Raw genomic sequence first — 17,624 nt, 5'->3', positions numbered from 1 at the left:
GTTCCCTACTGTCGCCAGAAATCCATGATCATGGTTCGAAGGCCTTGCATATTAACCACTGTATGGCAAATTCTCCTGAGAATCACTCTTTTTTTTTTTTTTTGGGTAGAACTGCAGGATTGCAGTCTTTTCTGCACTCGGTATAGTAGGATTTCTTGCAAAGGTGAAGAAAAAGAAAATGGGATCTCTTACAAAGGTATGCTTTACTCCATATGGTGGTAGGGCATAGTAGGTAGTTACTTGATTATAATGGTAGGGCTCAATGGTAAGTGGTGGCACAGAGAAGAAAAGACTTTTTTAGCATTTTTTTATTTGAATCGAGTTTGCTTCCTTTTTAATTTTTATGAAGAATTGACAAACTTTTCGAGGCCTAGTGTGTCCTCATGCGGCATGATTTCTTTTAAGCTTCCACGGTGATTTTTCAGGAGTATAATTTTTGAATTCAAATTGCGCCAAATTACCCATCTGCTGTCCGGAAAAAGTTTATACAGAAAGCAGGAAGAAAAATACAACTAAAGGTCAAAAGACATCAGTCCTGCTATGATGGATAGCTAGAATTATTACTGTGGCGGGTCCTAAATAAAAATTAACGCGTGTGGTAGGGACAAAAGCATCCATCCTTCACACAAAAGTTATGAAATGTTTGCCCGTAGTAAATGTAGCTTTTATGATCTTGGCTTCGGAGGATTTGCCCATTTCTTGGCGGTTCAAACATCAATGTCTGCCATAGTTTTGATTAAGCGAGACATTGACCAGAAAATAAATACTTCTAACTTTGTATGCATGCTCTAGAAAATGGTATGTGCGTCAGTTAAATCTTACGTTTTAACAATTGATTTGGTAAAGAGCTTGTGGATAATTTGAACTGCTTTTGACTACAAATGTTCATATCACCACAAAATTCTGAGTACAACCCTTCTGAGATCTACATACGTTCATGAATTCTTTGTCATGTCTGTGATAACCTCATAGCTGATATCCTCTAGCATCGCATCTGCAAGCTGAATACCTATTTCTTGCCTGTGATGCTCAAAATTGCTCCACTCTTGAGCAGAAGATAACAAATCAAGGTGCAGTAGATGGGCGGTATTGGTTTCATGAATTGATTCTTTGCTCCATAACCAAATGTTTTGGCATATGAGCTCCCAGAGCTTCTCATGCCCCATAATTTGTTGAATTTGTTGGCCTTCTGGCTCTGGGTAGTACTTTTTGTGCTTCTCCACCACTTCTCTAACGCAGTCAAACAGAAGTAGTTTTGATTTTTGCACTGCTTTCTTGTTTTTCGCGTATTGAGATGATGCATCAGGCTTGCAAAATTCACCGAAACCAGAACAAAATGGCTTCTCTGATTTACATGCACACACTGAAGTCGAAATTTGCTTGTGGCTTCTAGCATCACCGTCTTCTGTTTTCCAATAGAAAAATATGTACAAAACGTCAGATTTTCAAGAAAAGGTCACTTGTATGTAAACCAAGGTTCGAGTAAAAGGACCAACTTCTACAAAATGGTGAACCATCAGCAGATTGTGTATGTTCTAAAACTGAAACTGGGCTCAGCTGCTTGCCGTCTTCGCCATTTTCCAATCTAAACCTTCGGTCTGCGGTAACCTGTTAGCTTCAAGGACAACCAAACTGAATCAATTAAGTATTTAGAAATTTTATAGTAGCAAGAATGGCTCATCTCATCTGAGTTTTGATATGAAGAATTCAGTGATTATTGAGTCCCAATCTACCTCATTTTCATCTTTAATGGCTTGATAGTAGTCTGGTATTCCCCAAAAGCCATCTTTTCTCCATGCGTAATGTGCATCTTCTCCATCACTCTCTGAGCAAGAGTTGAACATTGTTGCACTGCTGGCGGAGGAAAACTTATCATCATCTGCCATTTCCTGTTTGATGTTGTCTATCTCTGAGACACAAACACCTTCACTTCTGATTCCAGAAATATTGCTGACTTTCTGGTCCTCAGTAACAGTCAGAGTTCTGCTAAATAGAGCTCTCACGATTCTTGAACAATTCGGGATGAATTTTCTGTTTCTCCTTAAACCAGAGCTGACTGACCTTTTCAAACATGTTCCTATACTGCTGGAGCTGTAACCTCTTTCAAGAAGATAAACCTCTAAGATGAAAGGTTCCTGCTGTTCTTGGAGAAAGTCTCCGAGCTGCTTGGACATGATGGAAGACATCATGGGAAGGTAAATGATTTCTTTTGGCTAAAGATTATTGTGTATGCTCTTGTTTAAAGTTGTCTAGTAGAAGCGGTAAGAGAACAGCTGCTGCTTTGGTATTGGATATTTGGATGGGACTATACAAAGCATGTTCAGGAGTGGAAGGTAGCAAGTGATAGGAGAGGAGCAAAGAGAAGATTGGAGACTCAAATAAGGCCGGAGAGTTGAATTTGGGGGATGAGTGAAGATAAATGAAGATACGAAGCTTTGTTTTCCAAGGACGGGAGCATTGAAATGGAGAACATTAATAAAATGTGTTACCTAACCTTTCTGTCATGCAATCTTTGAATCACAAGGTATCTTTGCACTTAAAGCTGTATAGCCTAGAGATCGTTGGTTCTATCTATCTTTCTCTTCCAACAGACATGCTGCCCACACATGTACTCGAGAAAATTACAGATTAAAAAGTATTTGGTAGATTTTGTGAGATGGTCCCGAAAGTTTTTGTCCTTTTGGAGTTTGCCACGACAAACACTACAGTATCATTGCTTGAGGGCAGAAGCATGGAAGACAGAGAGCTTCTAGACTCGTTGAACTACCAAGAAAAACCTCACACCCAAACTGCTCCCCCAAAACGCCACCAACGAAAGGGAAAATTCTTTTGGGTGGTTAATGATGGGAAAAATTGTTAAAATGATCCTCAAATGTTCAAGGAACGGTTTTATCATGTTTAAAGATGATATATAGTTTTCTGGGCACCAATTGGATCTTCGAGTGTTGCACCAAATCACATGGTCAACTATCTTTCCAACACCATATGTCATATCCACCCCACACAGAATTAATCTAGGAGGTAAAATAGGTTCCCTGAGCATTTAACCCTTCTCACTGTGACAACATGACAATTGGGCCAAAAAAATGAGAAAAATAATTGCATAAAAAGATCCTCCATGTTGGAAAAAAAGCTAGGTTTACTTTTCCATACAGTAGTTGAACACAAATAAAGATCTTTTCCCCAATTCTTGCCTCTCAGCTATCTGCAAGTGACCTAAGCATGAGATTTGGTACATGAAGGATGAGAGAGATGGGATTTCGAATAAGGATTTTTCAAACAATTATCTACCAAATACTCATTAAGTACACATAATTTACACTAAACTTATCATATGGATGTACACAACTCATGTATTTAGATACTTTTCAAATTGATAATACTCTTGTTAAAAAACTAACATCTGAGATCCCTCTTAACCAATATTTATTAGGCACATGCTAACCAAACATTTCTAACAAAAATGATATGATAATTTGAAAATGTATTGCAAACCAAAATGCTTCGCTTTAAATATAAAGGCCTAATATATATATATATATATTAACATGGGAAGGAGAATGATAGGATTTTAAGATGAGGGGAAGGGATGAGAGGATTAGAATTTAAAATTTCTAATTCTTGAGATCTCAACTTTAATGACTGAACTAATGTCTCGTCGGCACGTAGTTTATGAACATTGGAACCACACAAAAAAAAAAAAACCGGGTTTACGAGGACAGAAGTGCAGAAGTACCATGCAAATTAGCTAACCTGCTTTAATTTACAATTATTACAAGAAAGGGGAAGCAGACGAGAAGATTTCCCATAAGAGTAAAATCTCGTATCCACGAGTTTCATTCATACGCTACTTGTGCACCTAAATGGAAAACGATCTATTTGCTAAACTGAAGTCTATTAATGGTCTAAAGAGCTTCATCACATTTGTCACTTTTTTTTTTTAAAAAAAAATAAATCTAGAATTTATTGTTTTCTTAAAAATTTTTAGCACTTGTATCAAGTCAAATCAACATACTTTTCTGATCTATTGTTATATTTTAGGTACAGTGCCATGATTAACATTAAACAAATTCGGTTAATGTCACAGTTCCTAGTCCCTTTTCTTTTGCCTAGTTTTGTTCTCATTAAACCAGCTTGGAAGTGGTACCACTTACCCATTTCAAGACATTTAATCACAAGTTTGAGCAAGCAGGGGATCAAATGCAAATCGATCAAGTTCACCCATTTTGGCAACGTATTTGCAGTTTTTGTCTATATATTTTCTTTCAATGCAAGAGGGTTTTCTCTTATAGAAAAAGAGATAATTATAGTTAACTATTCCGAAATGGTTATAAATGGTAACTAATTTAGTTCAATTTTTTTTTGGGGGAAACTAATTTGGTTCATGTTCATCAAGAATTATTCCCAACAGGATTGTTGAAGGGGTTGACCACCACACTTTTTTTTGTCTCTTGGGTGTTTGAAGTAAATATGCATGTGCTTCGACCTCAAACTTCGCTTTCGTGTCCCCCTTATCTTCGACTTAAATTGCTTCTGATTTTAGGTGACAAGATTTGATGATATAAACAATGGAAATCAACTCCTCATGATATAAACAAGGGGTTAATGGTCCTAATAAACAATTTTTTTTTTTTTTGGCAAAGTTTCTATCAATGTTTATTGCTGCAGGGCGCTAATTTGTTTGTTTGGTGAAATACATGTCGAGAACAAATGGCAAAGAAGACATGTGAGAGCGGCAGTTTTAGTTTTGACTTTAGACAATGTCAAGCACATTTCTTAGAAGATACTAATTAATAGCATCTAATCAATCATTAGTGATGACAAACACCTAGCAATTCTTTTGAATTGCAAAAGGAAAAAAAAAAGAAAAAAGAAAGCTCACTTTTGGTCGTAAATTTAAGGACACAAAACGCCTACACACACATAGATAAAAAGGAAAAGAATATATTTAGTCATTAATTATGTTTTGGGTTATTATCACTCTACCCTCTTAATGTTCGATGCCACCATTAATTTCCTCCATAACGTTATCTTTTAATCTCTTTACCCTCAAAACTAACGATCAAGTTTAACGAAGTTTGTTAATTAAAATGAAAAGGCATGTTTAGTTCTTAAAATTATTATCACTTTACTCCTATAAACTATAGTCTTATTATCAATTTACCATTTAGAGTTATTTTTTAGACAATTTATCCCACCATTAAACCAACTTAACAGGTTAAAAAAACTTTAGAAGAAAGTACCATCCTCTTTGTATAATAAAAATAATAAAAAATTTAGACTGGCTCTTTTCCTTTTTAGTATCAAGAAAAAAAATCAAAGTATTAATCTCTTTCTTCTTGACAATCTTATTAATATTGAAAAAAATAGAGAGAGAGAGAGAGCTCAATTCATTTATAAAAAAATACAAATAAAAAAGAATTAAATACTTTTATTATTTTAAAATTATTTTACTTTTTTGTTTACTATCAAATTCCAATTCTAATCTCGACAATCTTAAAGTAATACGATAATGTTAGACTCTTCTTTACTATTATTATTTTTTTTACCAAAATCTAATTTTCTATCTCCTTCTTTCCTATCTCTTTTTCTTATCCTAATATTAATAAGTGTGAAAAAAAAATTTGAGAAAAACTTGTTTATTTCTATGTTTTTGGATCTCTTAAAGTGAAAAAAAGGAAGAATAACCATTTCAATTTTTTATTTTTAATTATATATAAAAAGGGTAAATATATTTAAAATTTTTTTATCATACTAGTTAGATTAACGATGAGGTAAAATGCCTAGAAAATAATATTAATAATTAAAGCGATTGTATCACTATAATTTAAAAAGATAATAATAATGTAGTAATGCTATAGAGTAAAAGAGTATTTTTGTCCAAAATTTATTAACATGTTGAGTTGAATTACTTATAGAGGTGAAGTGATTAAAAAATAACGTTAAAGGGTAAACTGATAGTAAGAATGTAATTTAAAGGGGTAAAGTGATAATAACCCTTTGTTTTTTGTCTTCATTGCGAGGGTGCGTAGAATGTCGCAGATAAAGTTCATCTTGCTTGGGGACAGACAGTTGCATTGATTCATAATGAGATTCAGTTTTACTTTATGAGAATCAGTTTTTGTGTGGTCTCCATCAACCATGTTGAAATTTATCTTTGCAGCTGTAGAAAAGTCTAATTCATCATAAAGAAGTAGAAAATTAAAAACAAAAATAAAACAGCAATAGAATACTCTGAATCCAATGGCCATTTTGTTCACCTGTAACAAACATGACAAGTCTTGTCAAATGGAGGATGGGACTTTAAACGCAACTAATATCTTAATTTTACTTTCTTCCAATCTTCTATAGAGAAAACCTTTTTTGAAAAAAAAAAAAAATACAAAAACAAGACTGTCTAGTTATCTATATATGGTCCCTGTATACATAAATATTTGGCAGCAGAAGGCATGCGTCAGTTCTGTTATGATCCATACATCTTGGAAGATTAAACTTAATCCATGAAAATGTTTTAAGATGAAATATATACATATATATATATATATATATATATTTTGGCCAATGCAAATGACTGTTGAACCTTGTTTGTGTATGAGGTTGCCAACCTGACACGTACATATAAATATATATATATATATATATATATCGGTATTGTCTGTTACCAGTATTGTCTCTGCTAATGGCGTAGCCTGTTTTGTGAAAAAATGCATGCATGTTGAGATTGAGAGCGATATGCCATGTTACAGACAAATTAATAAATGCAGTTTGATTCATCCATCCATTTTACCAACTATAGATGCCTTCAGACCAGAGAAGGTTGAAACTCAAAAAGAAAAAAACAATTATATTAGTTCCATTCAGACCGCATTTTGTCAACATGTTCAGCTGGACCCAAAAAAAAAAATGTATATTAACAAGTTAGAACATTCTCTGAGCCAAAAAATACAAGACGCCTGTGAGTAAGCAATCTTATTATGGGCACAGCAGCTGATTTTGTCGTCACATAAGATGAGACACAACAGTCTAATGGTCAATTTGTACGTAAATTTTGTACAGAGGAAGATGATTGATGTTTTTATGTGCAGGTGTTATCACTACTGTGTTTGTTTTCGTTTCTGTCTCTCTCTCTCTGTACATTACATTAGGAGGGGGGGGGGGGACCTGTGAGGATCCAAAGCCGTGTGATTAGACACCATAAGGGCCAAGTTCATATACTTGGCTTGACCATTGCCTAAGGTCCGTCCCGAGAATGGATTCTAGAGGAGAATGGACACCAATGATCTAACAGCAAACTTTACATTATTGTAGTTTTTGCAGGGTTTTTGAAGCTGCAGCGTTGTCGGTAGAAACAGGTGAAAGAACTTAAAATATAAAATTAAACCTCAGTGTTTTCCATCATACCTGTTTCCTTGTCAACGAGTAGAGACAAAAGAGGAGAAAGTCCAACTCTAACATTAGAGACAAAAGGGGTCGCTCGCTTTTCATAAATCTGAAACTTCAACAGATAGTCTGAACGATTCGAGAGAAGCAAAGGAAATCTATAGAGGACAAATCAGGACCAAACTCGTTAAAACAGAAGGAGCTATTTAATTTGTCTAAGCAGTGAATCAAACTGTAACAACAAACAAGCATCTCTTCTGATTTCATTTCAGTTCAGAGGATTCCTGGTCAGTAAAAAAGATGCTAAATTGGCACATAGAACAAAGATTTCGCCTCTTCACACGTCTCTTTACAATCTTGAATTACCCTCACTTCAGAACATCTTTCATGGATTACTACTTGAAACACTTAGTACACACTGAAGTGAAAAATAGCAACGTATGCAGAATTTGATTGAAGATACACATACAAATAATGAATTTTAGTGCAGTACCTGGAACTGGCCTAAAATATATTTATACACCCTAAGTCGACTTTTCTCATTAAGACAAACAAGTTTTGTGATGCAGGCTAGACAAGATTAAATAGTTGAATACACAATTAAGCTTCAGTACGTTGTCTGGCTGAAAAGCCTATTTTAACATGGTGGAGCAAAATTCAAGATCCATGAGCTTTGGATAATGAAACTGGATTCTGTGCCTTCAAGTTATCAATGATAGATTTGAAGTCACTTTGAAAAGACACAAGCGATTTCTGCCGATAGGAAAAAGCTGTATTAAACTTTTTGATCTGTTCTTCAAGATCTTTCCTCCTCTGTGCTTCAATTCTCAAATCCTGCAAAGCCTTCTCTTTTTGGTCAGTAACCAGTGCAAGAGTTTGAGATGAGTTGGAGACGCTTACTAGCAAAGCATCTTTCTCTCCTTTCAAAAGATGGAACTCTCTCTCAAGGACCTGATACCTATCTTTAGAAACCTCAAGATGCTGGTTACTAGTGTTCAACTCTTTCTTCAAGTCCATGTACTTTTGCTTAATTGCTTCAACTGCATTATCCTGTATCCTTTTCCAAGAAGCAATTTCTTCTCCCAAGCCCTTGATAAAATTGAGAAATCAGCCCTAAGTAGGAGGATATTCATAACTTTCCAAATGTTTAGCTAAGAAAGGAGTTCAGACCTATATCCTTTATAGGGAAACCTGTATTGTACTGTCCAGCTAGGGTACTAACAGAACATACATTTCTATCTTTTATTTGTGTATATACTGCAATAAAATAGCGCCATAACCTTCAAAGTCTAACTTTCTTGTTCTCATAAAACAGTCAATATTTCAATGACAAGCACAACAAAATTACCAAATTAATTTGAAAGATTGGAGGAATCATGCTATTACCAAGATTGCTTATTCTATAGGCAACAGAAATAGAAACAGAATACAATTATATTTGGTTAGTCACAAATGTCTACAAAGAAAATCCCGTACAGCACAAACAATGCACAAGAAAGATGCTAGTTAAAAGAGAAATGTGAAAGGAAACATCCATGTAGAGGAGAGTGAAGTGAAGGCTTTCACTGGTATTCATCTTTATCCTAAAGTGGACAATTGAACATGAACGCAAACTTCAGAAGAGGAGGAAAGCATCACCATAAGCAATCCTCGAACAATGTGAACCAAAAAGCTTAAATACCGTTTTTGGGTATGTCTCATACCTCAAGATTAATTTGCAATAGCAAATAACAAACATCCGCGGAATTCAAATGGGAAAATGGTTACAATTAATTACTCCAAAAAGAGCAGAGACAGCAACCTATAGTCAATATGAAAAACACAAAGAAAATTGGCAAGTTAAGATGTGATATCGGTAACCAGGCAGCTACCTTATATTTGCAGTTGTATGGTGGACTTCTGCTGTTCTCTTGGTTGAGAATTGGTGCATCAAATAGAACCAGGGATGAGATTGTGCTAAGCAATCTCTCACGAAGGAGGTTGCATTGCTCTTGGAGTAAAGAATTATCAGCCGTGGAGAGTCTATTACCATCTGCAGTCACTGAAAAGTGAGACTCCAAAGTTGAAAAAAGACAAATACCGATGTCTCTTGTGCTAGAGAGTAACTTTGCAGTAGGAGATTTCTCATCAGCAACAAAAGTCTGTTCACAGGGGAAGAAGAGTATTTACCATTAGGGAACTTTCTTAAGCCACAAAATTCATACGTGACAACTAGTAGCATTGCACACAGGGAGCTTACCTGTAAAACAGATAAAACATCCTTATATACATCTTTGCAATTTATAACAGATTCACACAACCTTTCAGGAATCTCCTGTATTTCCAACACTTCATTCTGTAATCCGCATAATTCTCTTGTTAACTGGTAGTTCAATGATACTTGTTCTGCATGCTGTCTCTGTAGATATCACATCAATGCATAAGATGAAAAATGCATGAACAAAAGGACTGCTCGTACATAAATTGTGAAAAAATTTATCTTGGATTTGACATGCTAGGATAGGGTGCTTGCCAAACCAGGGATATAATCGGACTGCTTCTCATGTGTGGACAATTATTTTTTAACTTGCTTTAGAATTGCTTTCAATTAATCAGTGTCATAACTTCACATCAAATCATCATCTGGACAATATGTTCAAGCAGGTAGGTTTTGTAGCACAAGTATCTACACAACTCCTCACTATTCCACTCTGTATTACACTACAACACATTGAACATTTTGTTATCATTCCATGCAAAAGTACCATACTGACAAAATTAGTTCAAAAATTATGAAGTCAGCCATTAAGCTGCAGTAATATCGTAACATAACCAAGAAATTCCACTTTATAGTTAGCTAAGTTTTATCTAACATATACTATTGACAGATGGATAAATTCAAATTATGATTCAGGCTGTAAAATCTTCACTAGTAAGTTATTAAACTCACCGACAATCCATGCTTGTAGTTTCCTAAAATTCGTGCAGAAATTTCCGTTAGTTAAATTTTACAATTAGTTATGAATCTAGATATTTTCTGACTCTTATTGTTTGTTCAAATGTCTGATAATTCACGAGAAAATAGTAGGGAAATGCGATAGATAAATCTCACAAATGAGAAGACAATCATATAGAAGCTTACTGACCTTTAGTTCATCTCTTTCTTCTGAAACAAGGGTAACTTGTCTTTGGAGATTCTGGATCTGTTGCTTGAAATCCTCCGAAGATACATCCTGGTACATGATAATGGTCAACCAAAAAATACAGATCTTTGCATAGGCACAGACTGTACATACATAAAAACTGAAGCATTAACGAGGTATTACATTCACAAAATATTCCTACTTGAGATAACTACTTATTTGCAAAACAAAATTCTTGATAGAAAGGAAAAATGTCAGATGTTGCCAAGAATTCAAAGTAACTGAACCAGAACATCATCTATCTTTTTCATTTACCTTTTGAATAAAATTAAGATGAGAAACAATTACTGCTAAGATGGCAAAGACAGAACCACTGAAAGGTCTAAGGGCGAGATGCTGTACACATTTTAGTAAATTTAAGATATGCACCAGTCTGGAAAATTGGGATGATAAGAATGGTTGACCAAAATATTCAAAAAAGAGGTTAGAATGAGATGGTAGAGGACAACGTAATTGAAAAGTTACCACCCATACGAACTCAATAGAGCTAACAGAAGAATAGGGTTAGTATTGCCAATCCAAGAATTATTAGGTAGGTTTTAGTTAAGCTAAAAAGTAGATGCACCAGGCTTTATTGCTGCACTTGGTATTTTATACTCAGTCATTGCAAATGCTTTAGGAAATTGATAAGTTAAATCTGTTTTATAAACATTCAAGTGCTAATCAAAAAGTTCCCTCTTTCTTTATCTTTGTTGATTAACATCTTTTGACCTTTGAGTGTTGGGAAAGAAGCCTAGTCTTTCCCTTCAAAAGGTTAGCATGTTCTCTTGTCATTTAACCAAGTGCCTATAGCTCACACAGAAACTAAATCCAATAATGGATACTTCCACATGAGATAAAGCCGAAGAAAGAATGCAACCAAGTAAGGATCAGGAAGGTTACATTTCCCGGTGGAAATGACTGAACTTTTCTTGCAGGAGTTATTTGAACTGAATCAAGATCAGCAATATAGCCTTTGTTCATTCTCATCCATGTGTCTTCATCAGCAAAATCAATGAGTGTATCTGGAAGAGGGCTGCACTCAGGTTGGTTAGAGTAATGTGACCGCCTAGCAACAAAGGCATTGGGAATTGCCTTAAAGCATGGTGTACTAAAAGCATCCTCTTTGCACATGCTATTGCTGTCACTACTTTCCTCCTTCAGACTTGCCCTGAAACATTCCTGGATCAAACAAAAGAAATCAAAATCTCTAGTAGCCACTCTAGACTCAAGCACACAAGAGATCCAGTAAAATATAACCAACCATTACAGAAATAACATGTGAGAAAATTTTAAAAAGAAATGGAGATACTAAGTAATTTCTGAGTCATTTCTTGTGCATCAAACGTTATAAGATGTTTCTTGAAACAGGAGAAGCATACAAAATCATTTATCAAGATGGAGAAATCATCTATTTTATTTCGTGCTTTGATGTTATTATCAGGTGTTTCCCACCACAAGAAGCAAAAGTTTGCCAATAAGAATATCAACAACTACAGCAAGACGACAATGACAGATATCCAAATGTCATACATACGATGCTACTGAAATGAAGTAAATGGTTGTCATTTTATCAGTGTATTGAAGATTTCCATTCTAGCAGTATTAAAAATAGCAACGAATTGAAAGCAGATGGTGGATGCTTGGAATTCACCACTGCTCCAATGAACATACTATTAGAATTATCAGTAGTAAGAAGAATAGAACATCATGTTGTCAAAAAGAGGAGGTGAAACCAAAAGAAGAAAATTATATAGCAGCTCCAAGACAAACTTAGTCAATCAACAATTTCTCAACCTACAAGGCAGAGAATGAGACTAAAATGCTGAATTTGAAAACAAAAGCATGAAAAGAAAAAAAAAAAAAAAAAAAAAAAGGAAAACTGTGGCATCAAAAGCTTCTACCTGGTCAGGTCCTGAGAATGTTACAAGACTGCTAAGATTATCAATTTTCATCTGTTGATCCCGGATACATTGTTCCCGTTCTTTATGCGTTCTTCTCTCTTCTTCCAATTCCATGGCAAGCTTCTCGTGCTCTAACTCATACTGCACATATTGGACAATGAGAAAGCATATCAAGCCAAGAGAAGATTAGTGCCAGACAGATTAAGGAGACGAATTACCTTCAACATGTCATTCCGCAGTTTCAAAATCTCTTGCTCCAGCACCTCAGCCCGAGATCCCTGGAAAGAGTAATTTACAGTAAATGAGATGTATTTGGGTCTCATTCATATGGATTCAGGTCAAAATTAATTATTACCACCTGAAGTTTCATGCGTAGTTCCTCTATCTCAATCTTTTGTCTCTTCAATAATGCAGCATCTGTCAATATCTACATCCAATCCACCTTTAATTAGCTCACAAAATTATAGACAAAAAAAGCATGGCATTAATTAGGACAATCATCTTTTCAAATAGAAATGTATAATCTTCTTAATCACTTCTTCCAGTTCCAACAAATTGTACCACAAAAGACAACCAAACAGACATAATAAGAGCATCACTCTGTTAACAAGACTCCTTAAGCATCACTAAACCTGTCTGATTTCACTCTGATCAACTAATTGCTCAAAACAAATCAGTGGCCACTGAAGGCAAGTCAGTCTGAATCCCCCAAATTTTGAGATAAGTAAACTTGTAGGGGAGGTCAAAAGCCAAGTACATGTTATATGGTGGAGTAAACATACCTCATTTACTTGAACACAGTTTGTAATGCGTTTAGCTCGGCTGGCAAACTGAAGTGTTCCCTTTGTTTCCTCAATATGAATCTAAACGTATCACATACACATTCCATCAGAAATTAACCTTCAATTCTTGAAAATTTTCAAAGAAAACAACACTTTTTTCTTTACCTCTTCTGGTGCAACAGTACAAATAATTGAAGTTTTAGCATTTCCACCAAGTGCAGGTTGAAGTATGCGTGTGAGCTTACTATCACGATAAGGAATGTGTCCCCTACATAAGGAGATGTCAGGTAAGTTGATCATTCAGTTGCAAGATAAATAATCACCTGCAGAAGAATATCAGTACCTTTGCTTTCCACCTTCACTTAATTTGTTGATCACATTACCAAGAACCATTAAGCTCTTGTTTATGTGCTTTCCTTCCTTTAAACGAACTCCACCAGCTCCTGTTTTAGCTATTCTCTCAGAGCCAGCTAAATCCACTAAATTCTGGGGTCAAGTGCAAAAAGAAATGCTTTTAAGAGTTTCCTCAAATTAAATGCTGTAATGACTGAATTAAGAGAAAATGAAGAAAGACTGTTTCACATCTTAGCAACAATTTTCCCCTAGAGACAGCAGATTCTACAAGTAGGGCGTGTAGGGAAAGATCCATTTGAAGAACAGAGGATCTCGTGTTTATTAGGCAATACGGTATGTCGTACTTTACTCCTTTACTCCTTTGAAGAGTTTTCCTGACAAAAATTTCAAAAGTATGACAAGACGACTATTGAGTTCTGAAGGTCAGAGAATGCACAAACCAAGACAGAGACACGGATGGCATCATCAGAGCTTGAATTATCACCAGAACCTGTGTCCTTTCTTTTGCTTTCAATTACCTGGGTCACAAAAATGGCATAATTGAATATGAATTTTGTGAAAGGTAAAAATGTAATAATAGGTCCTTGAAGCATTCCAGGAAGCTGACAACATACCATTCTGAAGATAGTGTGAGATCTACTACTTCGGACGTTCATATTGGTCTCACCAAAGTGCCTATTTACTGCACAAAACATCGTAAAATGTGAGAGCAGTTGAAGAACTGAACAGAGGGGAAAATACTTTTTCTCCATCATTATTGGTCAAACCTTCTCCATGCTGTATAAGCTCAAGCACTTGCTCAGCGCTATTTACAATTTCCTCCCTAAGGCCCGCAACAAAAACACCACGCTGAAATCCAATAAATATCATTATTATTATACATTTAAGAAACTCCTAAGCAGGACCACCAAAAATAATCTCATCACATCGCTCACCTCTAAACTCTCATGAATTTGCAGTTTCTGATTCTCCACAGCAAACAGGTCATTAATGTCCTCATTATAGATTTCCATGTATGAAACTCGTATCAGAAACTCTCTATCAGCTGTCTGCAAATATTAATGAAGCAAATCTAGTAAATTTGAAGTCCTAGCACTAATGAATTAGGTATTCGAAACAAAAAAGGCCAAAAAAAGAAAAATGATATGGCTACCATCCTGATCTTCACGAATATATCTTTGACAGCTCGGTGGATAATTCCAGGATCATCTTCAGAACCATTCATTGTATAAGTTTTGCCACTACTAGTCTGTCCATATGCAAATGCAGTTCCTATGGTATACAAAATTACCTCGTCAGTGTGTGTATTTTCCACAGTAGAGCTCATTATCCGTTATCCAGAACTTAAATCTCTATATTTTCTTAAGATAGCTTTTAAAAAAATGGTGTAATTTTCTTATTGGTTGACAATTTTGACTTAATTCAACTCAAACTAGATTTGTAGCTCGAGAAATTAATTCAATTAAAAGAAAATTCCAAAAATTTTCCAAATAAAATAGAAAAATCACCATTAAAACCCTCGACAGCAGCGTGAATAATGTCCTTAGTCAAAAGCTCATAAACCGTAGAATTCGTGCAGCCCCCATCGAACACATGATCTGCAAATTCAAAATCAAAATAATCATTCCTCCCGAAAATAACAAAATACAACCCAACAAATAAATTCCCAATATGGCTTCCACAACCAAAAAAATTACCAAAAGCGTAGGAAAGTCCAGAGATTGGGGTGCCTAGAGCTCGGTGAAGTGAAATGCGATTATCTTCAACCTTCCAGAAGGTTCCACTTCCATTAGAGCCTTCGTCATCCACCGCGGGTCTTACTCTTACTGCTACACAGATTTTCTCCATTATCTCTCTCAGTTCTTACTCTGTCTCACACACTGATGCACACACCTAGGGTGTGATACTGACACTGATACAGATACACACACATACACATACGGATCTAAGGTAAGGACTTGATTTTGTATAGGCGGGCTGTTCTGAGAGACGTTTGTGATTTGAAAATGGAATAAGTTTACAGAAATGCCCCTACCTTTGGGCCCTTTTAATTATTGGGCTCTTTGCCAGAAGCAGAAGGGTGTGACCCAAACGAAAAGTCAAGAGGAATCTTAGGATGTTGGGCTAACCTTTCTGTCCAATCAGCTTAGGTGCACCGTTGGTTAGATGGGCATTTTAAGACCAGGAAGCAAACTCCGGTTTTCAATCAAAAGCGAACCTTGCATTTTGATAATTCGACCCTCATACAGGTGTAAGTTTGTACGCTTCAGACACTGATGTGTTCTAATTAGGCCCAACAAAGACCAGTAACAGTACAATGGGGTTCCGGGACAGAAATGCCAACCAAAAAACCAAAAGGGCAAAAATTACACAAATGAAAACTACTACAGTATAATCTCTATAAATTAATAAATTTGGGACAGTATAAATTCTATTAATCTAAAGAAGTATTATTTAATCAATAAATTAATAACTTTTTAATTTAGAAACGGGGCTGGGGATGGGGGTATACTCCCTCGCCCTGCCACCCGTTTAGAAAAAACATATATATATGTGCACAATTATATATATAATGATATTATCAATTATACTACTAATTATACATGTCTATTAATAAAAATTATTGATTATTTATACTAAATTTATTAATACATTTATATTAAATTCCTAACTACACTTAATATAATAACGCTTTTTTCTAAAAAAACACAATAATAATTTAGTGATTGTATTTGTATCAAAAGTAAAAACTTGATTATTTTAGTTATATTTGTTTTATCATATTAGATTGTATTCAAATAACTTTTGTTTAATTATTTTTATGAGTTTCAATTGTGAAGCTGCAATGAATAATAATTTGGTGATATGTTGATATTTTAGTACTTGATTATTTGCTTAAATTTAATTATAATGAAATTATATAATAAAATTTTTTTAACCCCACGGGTGCTCCTGCGAAGAAAACGGGGCAGGGCAAGCAGGCAGCGGGGGCGGGGGCGGGGGGTGAGGGAGGGATCCCCCGCCCCATTGCCACCCCTACTCTCAAGTGTTGCAAAACGTGAAGTTAATTTGAACAAGTTTCTTCATGAATGGGATGCAATAAATGTGATTGTGTATGTTCATATGGTGATGCATGCATCATTAATTTCATCAATTGTTTAAGTAAAGTACTAACCTAGTTAAAACAAATAATTATCGTCGACCACAAACATATCAAATTCTTTTATTCTTCTGAATATTCCTTCAACACTCATGATCTCAAGAATTGATAAATTCATCCCCAAAAACTTGGGATTTAATCTCTTTGTTCAACTTTTTAAAGCCATTAAGAAAAAAAAAGTATACTTTTTTTTGGGGTAAAAGTTGTTTGAGCTTGAAATATATGTATTTGTTAATGATGGAAAGTGCTCTAGAAAAAAAAATTAATGTTAGTTATTTTACTTAACTTAGAATAAGTAGCCTAAAATAAGTCAATAACAAAGTAAAATGCAAATCAAAATAGTTCAAAACAATTTTTAGGTATTAATATCTTATACACAGACAGTCAGTCTGTTGGACTTGAATGAATGAAAGTAATTTGAAATTTAAATTTTACAGGTGTTTCATGGATCTAATTACACTACCATCCAACTTTTAACCTTGGAAAAGCTCGAACAGCTTTTAGTAATTAAGAACATAGCCCAGTCAAATAGCATTATCAGGTTTAAGCGAAAATCAAAACCACAAACTGATCATATATAGTCCATACATATATTGCATGCTTTGGAATTTTATGTTTTTTTTCCAAAAAGAAAGCCTGCGAGCCTATGAGCTCAATCTTTATCATTCATAAAGGCGGAATTGATTGATAAGTAGCTCTTACAATATCATGGAACAATTCAGACTTATCTTAAAACTTTATAGCCAAAGTTTTTATTTTTATTTTTTTTGTAGTAAAAAAGAACCATGCATGGATTTTGGAAAATCAAAAGGGGCAGCGAAAAAAAGGGCCGCAATTCGTAGACGCACAAAGGTAACGAAGATATCTTTGTTTGAGAGCATCT

At 34.9% G+C, this 17,624-nt stretch overlaps 2 protein-coding genes across 2 annotated transcripts; both read right to left on the bottom strand.

Moving 5' to 3' along the window:
* Positions 1 to 789: 789 nt before the first annotated feature.
* On the bottom strand, positions 790 to 2,603 carry LOC113711995 (uncharacterized). The gene is made up of 3 exons (XM_027235262.2): positions 1,734 to 2,603; positions 1,497 to 1,608; positions 790 to 1,405 (listed from the first exon to the last, which is right to left on the bottom strand). The coding sequence occupies exons 1-3, from the start codon at positions 2,187 to 2,189 to the stop codon at positions 936 to 938; spliced, it is 1,038 nt and encodes a 345-aa protein (XP_027091063.1). The 5' UTR covers positions 2,190 to 2,603; the 3' UTR covers positions 790 to 935.
* Positions 2,604 to 7,615: 5,012 nt separating this feature from the next.
* On the bottom strand, positions 7,616 to 15,709 carry LOC113712359 (kinesin-like protein KIN-7N). Its single transcript, XM_027235752.2, has 18 exons — positions 15,279 to 15,709; positions 15,090 to 15,179; positions 14,735 to 14,853; positions 14,517 to 14,630; positions 14,349 to 14,430; positions 14,196 to 14,263; positions 14,022 to 14,099; positions 13,571 to 13,713; positions 13,393 to 13,495; positions 13,228 to 13,308; positions 12,804 to 12,872; positions 12,664 to 12,723; positions 12,446 to 12,586; positions 11,445 to 11,723; positions 10,506 to 10,592; positions 9,620 to 9,778; positions 9,252 to 9,521; positions 7,616 to 8,469 (listed from the first exon to the last, which is right to left on the bottom strand). The coding sequence occupies exons 1-18, from the start codon at positions 15,427 to 15,429 to the stop codon at positions 8,038 to 8,040; spliced, it is 2,526 nt and encodes an 841-aa protein (XP_027091553.2). The 5' UTR covers positions 15,430 to 15,709; the 3' UTR covers positions 7,616 to 8,037.
* Between the last annotated feature and the right edge of the window lie 1,915 nt (positions 15,710 to 17,624).

This window comes from Coffea arabica, chromosome 10e, assembly GCF_036785885.1.
Source record: "Coffea arabica cultivar ET-39 chromosome 10e, Coffea Arabica ET-39 HiFi, whole genome shotgun sequence".
Classification (NCBI taxonomy): Eukaryota; Viridiplantae; Streptophyta; class Magnoliopsida; order Gentianales; family Rubiaceae; genus Coffea; species Coffea arabica.
Note: the sequence above shows the minus strand (reverse complement) of the source record. Positions and strands in the feature narration are given on the sequence as shown.